Source organism: Dicentrarchus labrax, unplaced genomic scaffold (assembly GCF_905237075.1).
Source record: "Dicentrarchus labrax unplaced genomic scaffold, dlabrax2021, whole genome shotgun sequence".
Lineage (NCBI taxonomy): Eukaryota > Metazoa > Chordata > Actinopteri > Moronidae > Dicentrarchus > Dicentrarchus labrax.
In genome coordinates, this window is record NW_026136719.1 from 19,864,453 (window position 1) to 19,887,179 (window position 22,727).

The following is a 22,727-nucleotide window of genomic DNA, read 5'->3' on the forward strand; positions in this document are numbered from 1 at the left end:
AAATGGAAATGAGCAGTACTGTTTGTGTTTGTCAGAAAGGGGGAGACAGGGAGAAGGGTAACGAGTGGCCACTAATTAAAAGATACAGTAAAAGTAATGGCACAAAGGATGGCTCTCATTACTCTGTTACAGGCCTGTGCCTTTAACAATTTTCTAACCGAGAGCAAAAGTCCCACCCCACGTCCAGAACAGCCTCTGTTCCTCAACTGCACAATGTATTTTTGGATTGAGGGTTTCTTTCATTGATCTTTCTGAGAAGCTTAAACCTGATGCTTGTGTGTTTTGTCCTTATTCTTAGCTAAATGGATAGTGCAGTTTAAGAGAGTTGTCATAACAAAGAAATGGCAATATTTATTTTGTTGTCATTTAATATTCATATCTTTGATTTTTTTATCAGTGTAAAACTCATGGGAGTCTCTTCTTTTTATTGAAAATCATGAGCATTAAAGTGAATAGCTGAGATTGAGATTACTGTATATCAGGTGTGGCAGACAACTATCGCTGAATTGCTTTGATCCTGAAGAAAACTTAAAATTCTCAGGCAGATTCTAGACCTATAAAGAACGCCTTTTTTCTATGATTTTTAAACAGATTTATGGGAGGAAATCAGGGATAATGATATCCCAGATTAAAAGTCACACTGAATCTAAAATATGTGTCTCGTGTCTCTGGGGTCATATTTGACAAAGTAATGAATCCGAGAAGTACGATTCTTAATGCTAATTGCTGCAATTAGACACTAAGGGTTTTAGAGTACCTTAATTGCCTCCATGAGCTGAGTGTCCCGGCCACTGCTGCAGCTCCAACTGCTGACCATGCTGATCAGTGGGCCAAATCACCGGGTCAAACTACAATAACTAATTTCCTAACTAATTAGCTTTTAGAACACCTGTCTCCTTCTCCTACAGCAACCTTTGCCTCCTTCACACCTAACAGTTTGAAAACCCCTGCTGTACACAATTCAGTTTCTGCAGCTCAGTTTAAAAAATGTTTTACAGATGTAACATGTTTTTTTTTTTGTTGTTAAGTATTATGGAGTTAAAAAATTAATGCATCAGACTATATGTAGAAGGCAAGCCGGGGCTGTGTTAGCTATGGAAAAAATATGAGATTGAAAATAATATAGAGAGAGAAAGAAGAAGAAGAAGAAGAAGAAGAAGAAGAAGAAGAAGAAGAAGAAGAAGAAGAAGAAGAAGTGAAATAATTCCTGAGGCCAGCCAAAACAAGCAAGAAAGCACGGTTCAGCGGGTTCATCTGTGCGCTAGAAGGGATCAGCCAAAGGTTTCACACATGTCATCATAGAGTTTGGGCTCACATGCGCACACACAGCCTAATCTGTTAGTGCTGACTGGAGACACTGAGCACGCAGCAGACAGCACCCCTGGGTGAGGGCAGGAGGGGAAGACGTCCAAGGCTGTTAAAAGGAGAATTGGATGGGTGATGACACTTGAATTGTTGCACACTGGCAGTATGTGAAGAGGTGAGAGGGAGAGTGATTGCGAAGGTTAGCAGACAGGCAGATGAAGAAGAAAAGGTCGGTATAATGACAAGGTCAAAAATGCGAGTGTGAAGGCAAGACTCAACTGGTGATGAGAGTGAGGAGGAATTGTTATCCAGGGTATAAAAGGTGGAGAGAATAACGGTTTGCAAAAGGCTGTGATTGCTATGGGACTGTTGGGTTGTGTCCTTAGTTGAGGCATACATTCAGAGGGATAACATGTTAAGTGATTTATTTCATAATTTTGAAAAGGAAGTTTCACAAAATACTTAACAAGTACAGTGTTAAATATACATTTCTATATATGTGAGAGGTGAGACAATGTTTTAATAAACTGCATCTCTAAGTAATTCATATCAAAATGTTTGAATGTTATTACCAACCTCGTATGTCACCCCACTGTCAGTGCCTGCATCCCAAGGGATCAGGTCCTGGACCACCTTCTGGACCCAACCACACTCCTTGGTACACAAGTCCTCAGCGGCCAGACCCACATTCCAGTCTGGACTGGGCCCTAACATGGTCAGGAAGGACATGATGTGACGGGTCCGGTCCACTGAGAATTCAGCCGAGGGGGCGGCCCGCCTGAGGAAGAAAGTGAGAATGAGGTCTGAATGAATCAAATGAATTTATCAGTGTGAGTAAAGGAGAGAAAGATGTTAGCTTCATCCTAACTGATGAGCGGAAAGCTTCAAAGAATGCAGCCCACGAAGGTGTGTCCTTTACAGGGCACCTGCTCTGCCTTAAATAAGATCCAGCTCGAACAAAACCAAACCCAATGATGCATTTGGCTCCTTGTGAACTTGTAAATTCATACATTTCCAATTGTGTCATCAGCAAGTTGCCCTCAAATGGGCATCATAGTGTAAATACAAAAGGAAAACTAGGACAAGTTTCTGTTCCCCAAGTTAACAAGTTATGATATTTTACTGGTTGTGTACCAGGTTAACATCAACAACAAATTGTGAATGCAACAACAGTGTTTCCCTACAGCCTGCTAGAGCAGTGCTTAGGGTAGTTTGGTTTGATCATCAATAAATTATTGCAGCAGAGAAACAAAATATTATGTTTCATGTGTTTCTAGAATGCAAACATACTTGGTTTGCTCAGTATCTAGAGGAACAGAGGCTAGCCCAGAAGTGGGGCGAGGCTTGCTATACTCCTATACCACACTATACACTAAATTGGGGACTTCATGCAAGAGTCAGCCAGTGAGAAGGTTTATATAATCAAACCACCAGTCTAGCACACACAAGGGATAGCCGGATAAAGTTTTTTTGGCCCCAGTCCCGATTCAAATCCTTTAATATTTGGTTTGAGCCGATAGCAAGGCCAATGTAATACTTATATTTACCTAAATAACATAGCTGGCCAGTGCACTCTAGGCTACAACCAAAAAAGAGAGAGGTCATAAAGTAATTATTTTTACCCAAGAAGAATAAATATATACACAAAAGCATAAGATATGCAATGTGGCCTATACCGAACCCTTATATTTTACAGACACATATAACATATACCCACCTATTTGTTATACAGTAAAGGAGAGTAACACTAGCAGGCTGAGTTAAGATTGACAAATTTGTTAGCATTCATCTACCAGATACATGAGGCTGAGACAGAGCACCAAGTAGGAAACTCTGACTCTCCTTTAGAGAAAGAGACAGCAAAGGTACATGCAGTGCCACAAATCGCAGTACTGACAACTACTTATTTGAAATATTGTAGACTCACTTCTATCTCCACACTACATTTGCTCTCTTCCAGCACAGTCACAAACACACCTCTGGCCATCTGACTTGACCAATGATTGACAGCTAAACTAATTAAAGAATTTTCCCAGCCAATACAAGATTAATTAGGTGTGGGAAGATTTTTGTTGTAACATAGTCAATTAGCCAGTGATTCCTTTTCACCTGCCACTATGCCCATATAAACCCATTTGACTTCAGCCAACTCAGTCCTGCCCTTGCACACTCTCCTAATGATTGCCTCTGAGGATGTGAAATAGCCCTTATCCCCTGGGAACACGAAACTCTCCTAGGCCACTGCTCAGTGAGTACTGCAAAGGTAAAGTGTGACTGGCAGAAAAGGAGAGAGAGAGCAAGTCTGGCAGCAAATGAGAAAGGGATTAATCACCCTAGATAACCCCAGTGAAATTTGTTTGTTATTCCAAAATGTCTCTGGTTTTTAAATGTGTGCATATCTTTTGAGTGGTGTTGATATGAATGTCAGTAGGTGTCAAGTTGTTCCTACATGGATATTTGGCTCTAACGAATCCCCTACATACTCATTCCCTTATGTTTGACTGTTTCACAAATTACAGTACTTGTGTGGATGGCAAATCAGTGTTTTCTGATAGTTTACAGTATGTTTGGTTGAGTTGAGCATAAACTACTTGGTTAAGGTAAGGGAAACATTGTCTTCATGCTTAAAGGTCCAGGTCACAAAAACATTTAGGAGGATCTTTTGGCAGAAATGGAATATATATTGTGTTCAGACAACGCATAAAAGACAAACCAAACACTGGCTGTAGATAAGGCCTTTCTTACATCTTTTCAGAATTTAATGGCCACCGTAGTTTCTCCTACACACTTGAGGTGAGCAGTTTCAGTTGGTTGCAATCTGCAACTTCATTGCTAGAGGCCACTAATTCCTACACACTGGTCCTTTAAATGGTGAAAAAGTAATAAATTGTCAAAATAGTTTAATCATTTTATTTTTGTTGAATTTTTGTTCTGCACATTTGCTAAAGCAGCACTAAGGGTAGTCAAAGCTTAGTCTGATAACCAATAAGCGCTGAAGAACTGCAATATTATCCTTCATATGTTTCTAGTATGCAAAAATACTTGGTTGCACAGTAGCTGGTACAACAGAAGCTAGCCCAGAAGTAGGGCATGGCTCGCTACACTACTATACCATACTATACACAGACATAAACCAGTGCCGCCAACCCCAAAAAGTAGAGGCAGCTCATTAACAGCTGTATCCTGTCTTCAAAAGTTCCTTATTTCACACCATTGACAACCAGCTTATTTTTTTAGCTGCTAATCAAATGTAACCCGCAGAACACCAAAGTAGTCCTCTGGTTATTAGGAAGACGCCTGACAAAAGAAAGTGGGAGTTGGAAGACAACAAGAAGCCAGCTGAGTGTCATGGAGGTACTGCAGCTGTCATGGAGCCAACCATTTTAATCCAGTATAAAGTGGGAAAAGTTACACAGGGGGTGGACTAATGAAGAGAAGTTTAGTGAGGAAACTAAAGGAGGAAGACACTGTGGAGTACAGTGTTACTTGGTACTGAGTGGGAGGATACAGTGAAACAAAGAGAGTCAGAGGTTGTTTTTTTAGCAGAATCTTTTGTAAGGACTTGAGAATGATCTGTTTTATCTATGAGAAACTGCACTGTCTAATTGGTTTATGCATCAATATGTGGAGTCCATTCATGAGTGTGTTTGAGTAAGATTGATTGAGAAAGGATGTCATTTCATTTCATGCAAACAAGTGTGTTTGAATTGTGTGCTTATAGAACAGCCTGTCCTGAGGAAGCCTTTCAGTCAGGCTGGGTGTTGCTTTAAAAAAGTAAAAAAGAACTTAACAGATCCTATACTGAGCAGCTGGACTAGTGATAGATATGTCTTTGTGTAGGTGGCCAGTGACATAACCAAAATTTTAATCTTAAGTTCTGAATAAAAATTCCATCACTGCTTTCAGCAAATACAACTCCTATACCTTAAACAGTACCTCAACTTTGTCTGTGTTTATTAGACAAAGAAATAAATCAACTTTAGCTCTGACTCATCTCCTACAGAGCATTTGAGAGAGCCATTATTACACACAACGCTTTTTGTCCAAGTGATTACAGCTTGAAGGGACCTAAGGATGGTTGTTTTTACTTTGTCGGTAGGATGTCATTTCCTATTTCTGAAAACAAAAACTAACTTTCATTTTTTTGGCATTTTAGAACCACATCTACTGTGAATTTTCGTATGAAGTGAGTTCAGTGAGGACCACTTCGGTCAAAATAACTTTTATTCCAAAGCAGAATATTAGCACACCTCCCTGCCCTTCCATGTGCATACATACAAGGAGAGCGGCAGCAGTTTGGCCTATACTATGGGCATTAAAAACTCTGATGCATACGAAAATGTGTTCTGATTAAAAGGGCATTTTGATTTAGAAAAAAATTGCTCTATTTTAACTCCTAAGCTCCTAGCTAATCTGCCAGCCTGACTGCATCTTAGGCGACCATGCACAAGGGTCACTCAGGTTGTCATGTTGTAGGCTTACATTGGTTTCTGTTTCCCTTTCGAGCCCAACTACAGACAAGAAAAGAGACTGCCTCAGACACCTCAGGAAGCCATGATGAATTGTGACACTGATTGGTTGTTTCACCTATGGAAGCTAACCAGTAGATTTAACATTAAAAAAACTAAGGTCTAGCTCTGCTTAAAGTCATTTCTGTATACTGTGACTGCAAACTTATATAATAGAGAAGGGACTATCAGGTAAACTGATATTAAGAACAATAAACAGTTGAGCTGGTCTGGTAGTGTTTTAATGGACTAAACTGCTACAGTTTGGACAACCACATCAGCCGTGAAATATTTAAAAAAGAAACAGGGGCGGATCTAGAGGTATTATTATGAGTTGGCAAGAGGGTGGCATGGAGACTGTAAGGGTTGACAGAAATATATACTGATTTAATCGCAAACAATTACATGTCAATATTTGCTTGGAAAATGAAGAAATTTTAACTCAAAAACTATACATTATTGTGGCACATTAGTAAAGCATTGAATACAAATATCTAAAGGTGACATTAGAAATAAATAAATTGTTTTAATTCGAAATTTTCATACATTTTTCCAAATGCATGTCTTTTTATCACTTAGTCTAAAATGGTGTCATAACAGATCATTACATAATTATGTGTTGATGTCTGTTTTTTTTAACATGTTATTTTTAAAATTAATGTGTTAAATTTGACAGCTTTTGACACGAAACTGGGGTGACAGCTGGGGTGGCCAGGGATTTTTTAGGGGTGGCCGCTGCCTCCCATGCCACCCTTCTAGATTTGCCCCTGCCTGAAACATACAGACAGTTGGTCAAGTCCTCTCTTAAGGATGTGTCTAGTATACCTTTTTTTGTTGAAAAAAAAAAAAAAGGTTATGTTTTTTTCCTACTATATATTGGGTCTTGGGAACCACTGCTTCAGACATACTGCTGCAATATGTGTGATAATGGCTGTCACTTCTACAGCCTTATTCTTTTCTCATCTCCCACGTCTACTCTCCCCCTATATCTCTGCTGCTTTGCCGTTTGTTCCAGCAATCATTTTTCTCTTTCTAGGCAATAAAATTGAAAATTTGTATTTTACAGAATACAGTTGCAGTACACATACTGGTTTTTAACCACATAGTTATCCTAAAACAAGAATTACTGCCCCACGATTGTATGCCTTTGCCAAACAGTCAAGTTGCAGTTCACGTCTATGTCTGTACAGACTAATTTAATATACTTATAGTGAAAGGCAGAATGGATTAGATGGGAAGATTAAAGTCTATACTGTGCTTTACTTATTGTGTTGTCCCAGTCAACATGTGTGTAAAATCTGGAATCGCCAAATTAATTCTTAAATTGATTAAATTAAATGGACCTTTGAGTCAAAAGAGTCACTAATTCAGTGTCTGAACAATTGTAAAATATGGTCTCAATTTCCCTTCTGTTCCTGAGTTATGGTGTTGAAAAACTGCCAAAAAGTGTTTTTCCAGGACATTATGACAACACATTGAACTTCATTGTTATAATCCATTAAACTTTTTAGTTTGTCAGTTCAACTTCAACTAACCTATCAATTCTTGAGTTACAAAGTTAAAAATGCATTTGTCAAGATCAGTGGTGCAGAGGCAGAGCGGGTCGTCCCCTAATCGGAAGGTTGTTGGTTCAATCCCTGGCTCCTGGTGCCACATGTTGAAGTATCCTTGAGCAAGATACTTAACCCCGAATTGCTCCCGATGCCGTGCATTGTTGTGTGAATTTGTATGAATGCATTAGTTTCTGTTGGATGGGCTTTACCATCGCTGAGTGAATGTGTGTAAAAGCGCTTTGAGTGGTCGGAAGACTAGAAAGGCGCTATACAAGTACAGGACCATTTACCATTTTGAGGTCACTGTGACCTTTGAGTCAAAAATTTTCACCAATTCATTGTCCGACCGGTTGGGAAATATGGTAATCAAGTTAGGGCCAAAAACATGTTTACTGAAGTCCCAGTAACCTTCATCCATGAGTCAAAGTGGACATTTGTGCTGCATTTGAAGAAATTCCCTCAAGGTGTTTCTGAGATTCAGCGTTCACAAGCATTGGTATCGCCGGCATGGAGGTAAAAAATTACTAATGTAATAAGCTTTTTTTAATCACTTCCTCATTCTTTATGGTTGCTGCTTTCCTCTTATACACATATATACACTAGGTTCACCTGCACAAATAAGCACAATAATACACACAAACATGCATATTTACACATATAAATATAAATGAATATGCATTTATACATTTTTCATGCGGCTCATATGTAAAGCTAATGAACTCTCTAAAGACTCTTTTGAGACTTAACAAGGTACGTCTTCTTGTTGGCTAAGTAAAACATAAACTTAAATACTCAACATAGTCATCTATAAAAAAAAAACCCATCCTTTTCTTTCTCCAAGCCAACGTAATTGATATGACACACTCCTGCATGTGCCGTACACAATCACTGTGTGAAACAATTAATTGGTTGCCTACACAGCACAGTGTAAGCTAATTAGCCCTGGTGGATATCATTGCTTCTATTCCTGGCTGTGTTCTTCCCTTTGGAGACTAAATGCATGGCCCTCACTTAGGCCCTGTGGTTGAGGAAACAACACTGCACAGGCCTTTACCAGTGAAGTTCTTCTGAGCAAGCTGAGCCAACAAGCTTCTTGTTTTTCTCATGAATAAGAGATTAAATGGCTCTTATGAATTTAGGAGTAAATAAGTATGCACACACTGTGAGCATGGTGTGGTACTGGCAGTTTCAGGCCACCTTTGAGCTGGATTTTCATTGATCAGCAAGCTCTGGGTCCAACTTAGAATACTAACTTCTCACTGTATGTTCTGACACCTTAAGCCTTAAAACCTTAGAACCTACATTATGGTATCACACATCTGAATGAATTTCTATGTGGATCCAGATAAATGACTCATTTACCATGACTTGAAATGTCAAACATAATATTCAAATTAAAATGGTGGAGGCGCTTATATAACATGGACTCATTACAGTCCCAACAGAGTTGCTTGAAGAATGATTAAAGCCCAGCCTATTTTAAATTTACTGCAGGGGTAAGACAAGTACATGAGGGACTTTAACATTAAAGCTGGCACTTAAAGGAGAGGACGTTTTAATCCCAGACTCCATCTCTTACAGGTGGGCTGTGAGTTTTAACAACTCCTCTTCTTAAATACTACCTATCTGTCTGTGAAGACTACACTAATGTTTACTAGTGTGATTAGATCCCTAGTTTTAAGACTCTCCAAGTTGACTATATACTGTAGTAAAATTACTGGAAACCACAGGGTGGATGGAAACTTTTTATAATGGTGAGAAATTATGTAGATGACTTGCAGTGATAAAACTTGCAAAACCAGCAGCAGTCAGTAGGAGATGAGTGGTGAGCATTATGATAATCAGGATAAATTACTTACACATTAGGTGGTTGCCAAGCTGGCCACTGTGCTTTCATTTTGATGACCGTCAGGACGTCATCACCCTACAGAAGTAAGAGAGAGAGAAAAAAAAGACACAAAAACTCAATCTCAGTCTCCTGAAATAATCGACACTTCACTCTTGAACCATCACACCTCACAGGTGTGAGTGTGTATGAATGTTAGTTTCTGTTCGATGGACTTTGCCATCACTGAGTGAATGTGTGTGAAAGGGTGAATGTGGCACGTAGTGTAAAAGCGCTTTGAGTGGTCGGAAGACTAGAAAGGCGCTATACAAGTACAGGTCCATTTACCATTTACCATTTACAGGTGAATGATTATAAAGGATCATCTACAAAATCACTATGGTCAGTGGATGGAGATCATTATGTGTGGTCAAAAGAGCTAAAAACACAGCTTCAAAAGAAAAACGCTGAAGAAAATGCAAAGATTAATTTATTTGAGAGGAAATATTGACCCTAACAACAATAACATTCTGAAACTAAATATTCTCAAAAGAAGATTGGAGAAGACCTTGCAACAAAATCCTCACATAGGCCTTAGAATATGTCACAAATGCAAAGGAAAGCTGAAAGTAGGTTAGAATGATAGAAAGGCATTTAGTTTCTGCTCCAATACAAATTCAAAGTAACCGTTCTGGCAAACTATTTCAAGGAACTACTACTACAAGAACAAGAAAACAAACTCTTTCTGGATACCAGTCTTTCTAGGCACTGTACAGATATTTTTCTGAGGGACACAGGGAGGTTGCCTCAGTTACAAGGTTGCTCAAGTCTTTCCCAGACAATAAAGTGCAACTGATGTCTACAGTAATGAGGAAACTTAACGTGCTCTCAAGTAGACAGATCAAGGATGCTGGCATTCCTGTGTGCAATACAATTTTCTCTCTCTTAGTTAACAGTTAACATAAATCCATGAATGATCATATGTTGAGTTAATAAAATAATAATGTCACACTGGGCTTTTTCTCTAGTAATTTGTCAGAAGAAAATGCACACATACTCTTAAGCTTCTTTACACTGATCAGTGGCTGGAATGGAGATTTTAAGCAGCACAGAATATATATAATGCTCTATTTAGATTGAGCTCTGTTTAAGTTCATCAGCCTTAACATGCATTTTCACAGTGAAATGGTGCAAGATATGCATAGAAGGATAGACCCTTGAAGGATTTGACAGATTTAAATAACAGTTTGCAGACCCTACAGGTCAAGGCAGTTTGGTTAAGGCAGTGCAACAACAACAAAGCATGAATCACCCACTAGTTTCATTTCTTTTTGTGAAATGCTTCTTGTCACCTGCTTAGAAATAGAGACAATAAATGTTTTAACTCCAATTATCAAGGTATATATAAAAGAGTACAATATCAATTGAGCACTATATGCTTCACATATATATATATATATATATATATATATAGTATTTATTGCAGAGCTATTGTGTAGGATCACATTGTATTTGTGTTTTTGTGACTAACCCTCAGGATATAGTATGCACAGGCCAGACACATGAAAGGATGAGAATCCAACGTGGTGAATATTAATCCTGCCGGGGTGAGGATCGATCAACCTTCCAGTCAAAAGCCCGCTGCTTCCCTCAGAAGCCTTCAGAAGACACTGTCACAAATGTTCTCTTGCCAAACACATGAACAGTAATGCATTTTCATGCAAATTACTACTTCTCATTAAAAAAAGGTGTTTAAAATATTCCAGAACATTAGTATGAATTAGTCATTTACTTCCTGTGGTCAAAAAGTAATTTTTGTTCCAGTAACCAAAATGACAGCACCCCCATCTCTTACTCTGCGTTATTGAATTTCAATTCAGCAAATCTGAAAGGCTGATACTAAGCACAGCAGACTAATCCTATTTTAGATTCAAGGATGTTACTGATGGGCTGTGCCACTGCTAAGAATTCTAATATCATATACTCACTACCCAACACAATATTGCATTCTTAGAGTAGCTCTACACTTCTGAGTAAACATTTCAGTCAGTGTTAAATCGTATTTAGTGAGGTACTTTCAATTTCAATGAATAGCAGCTAACAGGTGTGGAATAAAAAATAAAACTCAAGGAGCTACTACTGGCTCAGGTTCTCAAGTGAATTCAAATAGTGAAAACATTATTTAAACATTTGTTTATGTTGTTCTTCTGCACAAGGAAGCACGTTTATGTTTTTGGAAGATACACTGGGTAATATAGGTTGTATTATAAGAGATTGCTTTTTTCAACAGACAATCTGTCACTTAAATGTGATCTAGGACAGAGATTTTCACTATACAATTTCCCTGGTTGAAGGTGAAAAGGAAGGAGCTTGGAAATACAGGTCTGATGAGAAATAGAGCTAGCAAATATTGCTATGAAACCTTTAGAGAAACAAATATCTCACAAGAGGCAGCATCTAAGACGGTGACATGGATCACTAGTGAGTGAGCCAAAAAAAAGACCTTTGCCCATAATTTTGTCTTTTGGAAGCCATTTGCAGAACAAATTGAACTGTCAAGATGCAACTCATAACTGCTGAAAAGGATACATTTTACGTTCTGCACCTGCAAACCCAGTAACAACATAATAGTTTTCTCTCAGTCGATCTCACTTTCCTTTTATCTCTATGTATTTTTCCCTTGAACATCCTAAAATAACTATACCTGAATGGCCACATGGGATTTTTGAATCAGCCGAGCCTTCTCCTCCTTTCTCCACAATTATAAATTATTAAAGTGGAGACCAGTATGTGGATTTTACTTTGCTGCAACTCTGTAACTTTCTGAAATATTTGTTTCTCCTCAGGAGAGGACAGTCTGACTCTGGACTTTAATCCTTACTCAAAGTCTTAGTAAGTCATGCTGGTAAAGGCACCGCTTTTAATGACGATCAGTGGAGCTGATATGATTGGATGTAATTGATGATCAGCAGACACATGACCTGGTCATGAAAATACCAAAAGATAATGCAAAATATAACCCAAAAGCTAGTTAGTAACACACATTAAAGAACAATTTTAAAATCACATGTAAATCTTTATATTTTCCTAAATAACACAAACTTTTCTTTGCTTTTAAAAGTAGAGCCTCATGTCTCAGGCTATCCTGCTCATTATAGGCTCATCACGCAAACTCTAATCAGTAGTCAAATACACACATTAGCCTTAAGACCTTTGACACAAAAATGTTACTGGAGGTTCAGGTTCAAATTCTCAGCCCAGTGGTGACACAGCGTAACAGCTGATGGCTTAAGACACTCAACATCAGCTAATTACTTCAAGAAAATGCAAGCAAGCAAACTGATCAGCTTTTGACCCCAGGACACTGGACACGCCAACCAAGCTGAACCTTTCAGGGGATTTTGGCAAAAGTCACTTGATAATCTTATGGAAACTGTCTAATTTTCCTATTCTCCAAACACAATTTATTATTGACCTCATCGTTACCCTACATGCATTAAAACAACAGAGTGCAGAGTAGACTATCACTGCTGGCTGCCACTTCAACCATAATTGAGTCTTCAGTCAAATGAAGAAAAGTCTCTGTAGGATCAATATAGAGGATGTGATCCAATATTTCCCATCATTACTTACTAATTACCAGAAACCCATCACTTAGTAATTCCCCAGACCTTTTGATAGAATGGATAAGTTTTATAATTAATTGCAGACTTGTCAGTACACTGTCCGCAAGCTAGGCTGTAGCCAGAGGCTCAGCTGCCCCTCGGCATAGTGCTATTCATTTTTTATTTCCTTACAGTCAGATGGATTTGCAGCATAACTTGCAACTTTTCTGTAATCCTCAAATGTACTAGTTACATCACATTATACAGTTATGAATACACAAGCAAAAGATAACCTCTGATACAGTGGTCTCAAATTCACTAAGTTTGTGTTCCAAGGGCTTTTTAGAATTTACTTTTAGATTTTTTTTTTTATCTGTGTTGCATGAGCTGAGCGCTCAGAGTTTTCATCTTAGTCACTAAAAGATTCATGCAAATCAACGGCATTAAACAAGCAAATAGCCTCCTTCATCACCAAAAGCACCACTTGCAAACTTTAGCTAGAATATTAATCTACCAGGCCAGGGACCCTTATACCCTAATAGACTGCTTTTGACTCTGATGGCTATAGCATTATGATTTTGACTGAAATCTTGAAGCTTGTCAAATTGCAAGTTGACTGGCAAAGGTTTGAATTTGTATCTTTCTAACAAATAGTAGAAATTAAGCAAATTTCAAAGGCACATTACTAATATTAATTCTCACATAAACAATTGTAAAATCCTCTTTTGAACTCCAGAAAAAGCAGCAGTCTTTCACTGTGTCCATCCATCAGAGATAAATATTAAAGTATGCTTCCATAAATAAATTTACTTTTACTGCTTCACACAACTTTGCTGTTTAAATTTAATGACTGGTAGCACAGAGATTTATTGGCTTAATGACAAAATGTGCAACAGATCATTACCTTAGTACATAATCCCAAGACTCTGAATGCATTTCTCAATTAAGCCTAACTGCGCTTGCATCCATACAGTCGCTTAACCATTTGTATGTTTTAGAATGACAAAGAACATCCTAGAAATGCAGAGAAACATATTAGAAAAACTTATTTGTAAAGTTTGAAAAATTGCCTTCCACATTATCCATAAAACCATTTGCTCCCAGTAACAATACATATTAGCTATAACAGGTGAACATTCAGGCTTTAAACCTACAAGTACAGGTATCGTCTTCTTGATGAAATGCATTACGTATGATCCTTTTCGACCAAAATGTCCTGGCTGCAACATCTGAACACTTTTTTCCCCTATAGTATAAGAAACTTAATGTTCCTGTCCAGAGCACAAAGGGAGATGTGGTACCTTATAATATGTTCCTGGAACCATGTTAATCCCTACAAATGTAACATGCCTATAATTTATTTGGTAAAATTTAGTTTTTTGTCATCTTGTTTTCTGTTAATCTTAATTAGAGCATTGTTAAGTGTGTTTACTATTTTGCTGTTTTCTTAACTGTTGTATTTTTGCTTTGTTTTCATAAATGTTTTTTGCATATAAGGGCTACCATACATTTTCATTTTCAGAATACTAACTGAAGACTTTACTGGTTAGCTGTTAATTGGACAACTTACACCACTAATTAAAGTCTTCCCACTGACAGAATTATTTCTAAATCCACCCCCTCATGCGTATGTCAAAGGCAGGCAGAGATTACTTGTAAGTAGACCTTCTGCTGCTCAAATGGAGTGCATTTCCACTAATGACAGGGATGTCTAAAGCTGAACCCTATTAGCAATGTAACTTGTCCCTTGCTTCGCCTGCCCAACATGTACAGTAGTTAGCTTTTCAGAGAGCCTGTCATTTCCTTCCACTAATTTAATATTGAGCAAAGCAAATCTATAATTCTGTTGTATCCGGTGGGATGGCAGCTAAGGGACAACCTCTCTGGAACTCATTAGAATGGGCTCAAGAATATATATGCTTTAGTACAGCAAGCCATTAGTTAGTAATAAACCCACATACTGCTTCTCACTGGTTTCACATTTCAAGGTTCCAAGGGGTTTTCTCATTTGAATTGAATTATTAAAGAATTATTATTGTTTATGCTGACTAAGTTTTACGACCCTGAGTCCCATCAGGCTTCTTCAAAACAGTGTCAGTCAAAAATAATGCAGTTTTTTTGCAACATTGAATAGATGCATTTAGGAAATATGGTGCTTTCATCACTTGTTCAGCACCACAACATTCACTAAATTATTGAATACTGATGCATTACAGTTGATCTCTTTCTCTTTTTTGTCTTTCACTCTTTTACAAAAGATCATGAGCACCACATTCCAGTCTTCAAGATTTTGACTTTCAAGAGAAGCTAAAATAAACATTGCCTATTTTGTCTCAAGATTTCTTTACTTTTTCAGTCATTCCAACAATTTATCATTGCTCTTATAACTTCCCTAAACATATCCAAAAGGAATTATGTTTTTGTACTCAATCATATAGTGTACTGATATCGTAATACCACAGCAGCCAGAAACATCTGACCAACTAGACAAACACCATGGCTAGCGTCACAGTGGAAAGTGTGACTTATTAAAATATTATACAGTGTATTGTATACACACAACATCTGCTCCAAGTCAATTATCTCACCGTAGTCCAGCGAAGCAAGGGCACATTTATCAACGTCAGGCTAGTAATTCCCTCCCTATATGTTTTTTTTTTAAATCCAAAAGAAGCACTTTCATGAACTGGGTGTTGTGTGGCAGCAAATTTAAAGACCAATCTATTTAATAATTCATAACCCAATTTCACATCATGTGGCTGAGAACTCTGACACTACAGTATGAATTATTACCCAGTATTATATTACTGATGAATGCTGCTAAGTTAGACAAGCAATATGCTGTAGTGGATATATATCAGAGGTCTTCAGCTCTTGTAAATAAATTCTAGGCAATTTTTCTTCCGAGCACAAATGTATGACTTTTAAACAGTGTTTTAAAAATCTGGTAATATTTGTGCCATTTTGGATTGACACTTATACTGAAAATGCGTGTAAAAACTATACTATGTTCAGTGGGAGGGACTAAGTTACAATAAAAAGATGCAAGTGAGGGAAATGTGGATGCAATTAAGGGATTTTAGATGTACCCTATGAGTCCATTTCTTATAGGCTAGATTTAATCTTTTTCATCTGAGCAGTAATCATGAGCACCATGCAAACCATTTCAGAGGAGCAGGCCTATAATAAAAGATCTTGCCCAAGGGCACAATATGTGAAGCAGCAACCAGACATTGCAGGAGTTTATGGTGGTTGGTTGTCAATTGCTGTTTGGTTTAGAATTAGAATTTAGCCATCAGATTGTGACTGTGTGATTTTCTTGCAGTATCTCAAAAATCCAAGACATCACGATAGTATTGAGTTATGATTCCCATCCATATGGTGCCTCTGTTTTTATCCCAACTTCAGGTTGTTTTACATCTTAAGTTTTAAGTTTTTTCTTCTGATTCAATCTTCAAGACTGCACTAATCAATATAAGGTTCTCCAGTATGCAGACAGCAAGGACACTGATTTGATTTTGCTCTTGACCTGTTAAATAGCGACACTATGTGCTGGAAGTGAGCCTATTATCAGAGGCCCCTGAACCCCAGAGGCCAAGTCTATCCAGCTGGGGTGGAATAGCCCTGTCGCAGTCCCTCACACTGAGGATATCAGGCATGAAATTGGCTCAAGGCGGGATGAAGGTGTAGTCTTTAAATACTGCCTCAGCCAGATAATACCCGAGTAGTGTCACGGTTCTCCCATTGGCACATAAAACCTTAGCAACCCTCAAGTCTTTTCCTTTTTTTCCATTACCAGGACAACTGTGCAGGGTGGTTGTTCCTCATGCCCACAGTAACCCAGGCAATACCTTGCTTCAAAGTGATTAGTTGTGAAGGGTGTAGAATTTATTACAGGACACATTTTAGTGCAATTACATTTACTCTTTCAGCATGTTTTATCTATGACTCTGGCAGTATTTGATCCTGCTTAATTTACTAACTAAAGTAACTGGTCCTGTTGAGATGTAAATGGTGAAACTCAAAGTAAGTTCTCAGTCAGACAGATCTGCTACAGTGTTTTTCCCTATATTGAAAATTACGTGACCAACCCAAAAAGTTTTTCTCGTTTGTACTTTGATGTAATTTGTAAGTCTGTGTGATCACTTGAAATATCCTCCCACATGATACAATAATATAGGACAAATGATTGTGATTGCTTGTGAATGCAATGCCATTTGGCAGTCACGCCTCAGGTGGCAGATTTCAGAGCCTAGACCACCAAAAATAAACCTGCGAGGAAACACTGATACACGTGTTGTGTTGTCTCTGGCGCAGGTGCTGTAGCTGGGGAATATATTCTTGTCAGTTTGCATGTAAATCTGTATGTGTGTATGCATTTCCATGTGTGAAATTCGTGTCTGTGTGCATGTTGATCTGTGCTGCACCAAAGCCTTTCATTGACAGGGTGGCGTGATTACATGTCAGCTCATACATTAATTGGCTTTCAAATGCCAACCTGGTCATACACTGTAAGTGATTCTGAACATCTGTGTATGTCAATGTTTGCACGTGTGTGTGTGTGTGTGTTTGTGTGACCAGTACGCATGCCAAGGCAAAACACATTATTACAATGGATCACAGTAGGCTGATGGCTACTGTCAAGGCCAATGGGTTTAGCCATATTTTCAAGGTGATTCAACAAGCACAGTTTGCATTAGCCTCTGCAATCTTTACCTAACTATTTGGTCCTGTGTGATTTATAATCATTTTAGCAGTTAAAGTTATTTTTATTATTCATGCTTGTAACATGTAAGCACAAGAATGAATGTGAATACTTGCTGTAGTTGTTGGAGGATTTAACCTCAAACTTAACCCATTTTATATTATTATGTGAATTACCTGTTTATCTGGTAAACCGGTTACCCTAATCTAATCCAACAGTTCTGCAATAAATCCCTTCTTTGTGAAGTTCATAATGTTCAAGTTTAGTTGGCACTGTATTAGAGGTGTTGATTGAATTCTATGCAAATTTTTTTTGAGGTGGTAGTTTAGCTGGTTTAAGTGGTTTTGTCCATGAGATTTACACACCAGAGAGACAGAACATGAGAAACACCTTTACATTATTAAGACCTGACAACAATTAGCTATTTCAACAACTAAATAAGACATTAAATTACTGAATGGAAAACATTGGCTGATACAGGTAATAATAACTATGTGTTTGTGCTGATAAGGAACCACAACATTAAAACAAATAGATGCAGAAGTGAAAAATAACTTTACCTTCCATTGAGCAAAACACCCAGAATTGCTTCAGCATATCAATCGGTGGAAATGAGTACTGACTGTACAAGAAAGTTCCCTTTTGTGAATACAGCATGTGTAATTATACAGGGACTACTGATAGAGGGAATGTGATGCTAAAAAAGTACACACTGCCATCATATCACAGCAAGTGTTAAAAGAAGTACAATTCTCTCTCTGTGGAGATGCTTCTCTATGAGATGAAGGGTGTCACAGTGTTGTGTTTCATTACAAAAGTTTTTGTGAAACAGAAGAACCAACAATGATATGCTACAAACCATCTCAAATGTATTTAAATCAAGTCAACACAAGCAACAGCAGATACTAGTTCATTATGTGTTCTCTCTTCTTTCTACAGGAAGCACAATAACTAGATTCCATTAATAGTTTAGTGGCCTTTCAAGTGTATATTCTTTACCTGTCTTCAAAAATGTTAATGTCACAATTACACAAGAAAAACTCTTTTAGCCCCTAATCCACCAATCAACAATTCTACAGACTGTCTGTCAGATCCTCTGCAAACTTATTTGCTTTTAATGTGACGGTGAGGGACACTGGGAGTATAGATAAAACAGCATAGACAGACACAGGAAAAGAGTTGACTATTAAAAATAGGAGTGTCTTATGTAGCAAAAGATAAGTCTTATGCTTTTGTCTTCTTAGGGATTCATTTGTATCACAGATGTAGGATGATCATTGGAATTACTGAAAGTAATGTTCCCCCTTTTGAAAAAAACAGCTGGGGAGTAGATCTGAATTGCAGTATAAAGCTACATATTTCTATTCCTGTATACAGTAAATACATTTTAGTTTAGTGCATGGGTGAATGATGATAGAGCCAACCTCACTTATGAGTACACACAGATAAATAGGGGTATCATTTCTGTACCCAAAGGTACATTTGTCAGAACAATACCCTGTAAGGTATCAAAAATGTCCTTAAGGTGAAAACTGTGGACATTTTGTTTAATTTGAAAGGTAAAAAATCATGGCTAACAGAATGGGGTACATAATTGTACTTTTAACAAGCTTAAGGTACGGTAAAATGTTAGCACATAATCTTGATTTAAATAGAGAGTTGGGTTTATTTAAATAAAACAGGCTACTAGTGAATTTCCATTAAATTATTGGTCTGTGTGGCCTGGGAATAATTTCATGAGCAAAGAACTAGACCGCACCTCTATTCAATGTTTTATTTTCTTTGCCACACATACGTGGCATGTGCCCGTGGCAAGTGCACTTGTAGTCGGCACTGCTGAAGCTTACAGAGTTTAAAACTAGATTTAGGACGTTTCAGTATTAACTTGTTATGGAAAAAACTGTTCTATGAAAAAACAATAAAAAGGTGCTTAAAAGTGTTAAAGGATGTAAACTAATTGTAATTTCTTTAAATAAATTTTGGTGGATAATTGGAAATGGGCAGTGGTGGCCTAAAGGTTAGAGAAGCAAGCTTGTGATTGGAAGGTCATCGGTTCAATCCAGAACTGGTAAAAATATGGGTGGGGAAAGTGAAGAAGCAGCACTTGGGTGCCCTTGAGCATAGCCCTTAACCCTAACCGCTGTGGTTGTACTGAGAAGCTTCCAGGTATGAATGTGTAACAGAGCAAATGTGATCAGGGCTTTCCTTCCTCTCAGTGAACCTTCCCTGAATAAATAAGTACAGTGGAATAAATTAAGGTAAAGATAGTGATACATTTGGTTTACCACTTGTAGTTAAAAGAAAACATGGGCCTGTAGAGAGACTTATCCAGCTTAAAGCCTCCAGGCAGAAATCAATTGGACATGAGAGGAGGAAGGTGGGCATATAGATCATAAGTATTGAGAATCTATTCAGTAATACAGTCACCTACATGCACATTAAAGACGTTCTTTCTGAGAGTTTTGAAGATGACAGGCCTCAAATTAAATGTAACCCCTAGTCATTATTCATTGCAGACATTAAGATGAACATTCCATTCACTGAAATATAAATTCAATTTAGGACTGCTATGAGGGATTATAACAATGTTGTATAGTCCTACTTTGCATAAATTCTGTTTAACATGGCAAATTCCTTTCCAGAAAACAGCAGCACTTAGCATTAATTACAGCTGCACATGTTGTATGTGTGCATGTTGTACCACAAAATTACTCAACTGTTGACACAATCTTTTTAAGCTAATTGGAAAGACTCCTCTCCAACAGTCATACCAGATACTGGTCCCTAAGCAGCCCTTTACATGGTTTTATATGACCGACAGACAGTAGAAAGGAGACAGAGCATGAATGTTTGAGGCTAAAAAAGAAATAAAAACTCAACACAAGAGTAAGAGCCCATTAAGATTATGCATTGCAGACACAGATAAATGCTCTGTCAAAGGTCAGTCTTAACCATGGCCCTTTAAAAACTAGAAACCTATGATTGCATGAAAAGGACCTTGTGGTATTAAAATATAAAAAAAATAATTCTTCACAATGACAGTTAGACTGACTGCATCATTGTAGACTAGCTGGAGTATCAAGTAAATGTGAACTCCAGTTTTTCAACCGTACCGTAAGCATGCAATTCGCCTTGACCTGATGAGGCACGATACATGCCTAAATATTGTAATCTGCCAATAAGTATGCCAAAAGAAGAAGAAAAACAATGCATGGAAGAACAATAACACGTAAAGGATGGCAACAACTTTGCCATTTTTTACAGTGACAGCTATGCTTCGTCAAAAACAAAAACTGTAAAACTCACATATGAACTACAAACAATATCCCGTTTGGGACATTGCCCCTTCACACATGTAGCACACAACAGAATATTGCTTGTGTTATTATGATGTTTTCACATCACAGATTAAGAAGAAAGGTATTAAGACGTGTGCTAAAAAAATAAGACTAATTTGGGCTGATATTAATTTGCAAATGTATGAAAACAAAGAGTGGAAAGCAAACAGGAAAAATTTAAATCATAGCTTAAAATCTAATTAGATGAAGTACACTTCACTGGGCCTCAAGGCTCCTAGTAGGAGACATTCAGAGTATGAACAGGCCTCTTTCCCACCTGTGAGCCCTGGAAGCTGGTGAGTTCAGGTTACTAAGCATCAATATGTATGCAAAGACTTTACTTGTAGGTAGCTCTTGTGTAGTCTACCTTGAACATGTTTCTATTTTTTAATACATTTGCTCACTCAAACTGGCTTATGTTGTGAAAAAAGCTCAGTAGAGTCATTTCCAGAACAGAGAACTGCTTGTATCCATTAGAGAAGACACATCATGCAGTGCAGATGACATACTCTCTAATCTTGGAGGGAAAAGATTCATATTGCATGAATAATTTCCATCTAGTCCTGACAAGCGCAGTGAACCTTCATTTGCGATGCTTGATTTAGCATTTGTAATTCCCTGTTAGGAAAGAAACGGCATTTAAACTGGCATCATCGCAAATAAGAAATGGTTAGGAACAGAGTCACAGTGTTAATATGGTTTAATATTGCCTGCTTGCTCCACTGACAATTGTAATGGTTTAATATGAATATGGGCGGGAAGGCAGCCGTACAGTAGTCTATGTGCTTTCACACGACAGAATTAACTATTAAAAACTTGCTATAATCAATCAAACCTACTATAAATCTGCAATCCTTTTAATTAGTTTTGAGGTAAAACAGCATTTTTGTTATGATAGTGAAATTAATTTGCTTCCAAAAACACTATGCACATAGTGTCAAAGTACACCTAAAAGATTAAAGGCAGTCATGAGTACAGATTTAGCTATAAGAGGGCAACATTGATTATATTTTTAAGATGAACAAAACTAAGTTTGCTTGCTAGGGATTTCCCAAGCTGGTAGGCAGAGTGGAGTCAGGGGAAATCAAAGCATTTTTTTATTGTTCATTGTTGTTATATTGTTCGATATTGATATTCCCTTTATAAAAAACACAATTACACAATACTGGAGCACCAAAACTAAATAGTAACAGCAGTCTCAATTCATCAGCATCAAAGCCATGAGTTTCTGTTGGCTGCATTTAAACTTTAGGGTGGAGATGAAGTAAGCCTGTCCAAATCCTGTCAAAACTTCCCCTCCAAAAGTGACCCTGACAATTCTCTTCAAAACAGTTGTACACAAAAGATAGTAGCAGACCCTTAAAGGAAGCTACGTAGGAAAATATAAATATTTTTGGCAAACTTGGTGTTGGAATATGCAAAAAAAATGCTATAGCCTTTGTATCCCCTTTAAGTGGTCTCACAAGAGTCTGCTTCAAGATGTGTTAAGGGAACAGACAGTAAAACATAAGCGTATGCACCATGTTGGATGGAATGACCAAAAAATATACAAAGGCCTGTGTCAGTAACTTTACTAGACGAGGTCTATAATCACCTGGAAACCCATACCGTAGTGCATATGTGCACTTTCTGTGGTTTAATCAGTTTATAACACCAATAGTTTTTGATGGAGGCTATAGGAGATGATTATCAATAACCAGCTGTGTTTCCATCCACCTGTTTTTAACCTGAGTTGAAAGAGAAACATTTTAAATAATGCTAATATTCCCATAACGGAAGTGCATGAAAACGCACATTCATTCACATTTTCCTTTGGAAATACGGTTAAAATCACTCAGGGTAAATGCCCGTTAATCACATTTGCAGATGATACAGCACTGGTTGGAAT

The 22,727-nt window shown here is 37.7% G+C and overlaps 1 protein-coding gene across 1 annotated transcript in view; it reads right to left on the reverse strand.

Moving 5' to 3' along the window:
* spon1a (spondin 1a) overlaps positions 1-22,727 on the reverse strand; it is a 65,580-nt gene that overhangs the window by 10,027 nt on the left and 32,826 nt on the right. Inside the window, exons 7-8 of the mRNA XM_051380469.1 lie at positions 9,226-9,290; positions 1,882-2,083 (exon numbers count right to left, since the gene is read on the reverse strand). Of these exons, the coding sequence (XP_051236429.1) occupies positions 1,882-2,083; positions 9,226-9,290 (267 nt within the window). The remainder of the gene's footprint in view (positions 1-1,881; positions 2,084-9,225; positions 9,291-22,727) is intronic.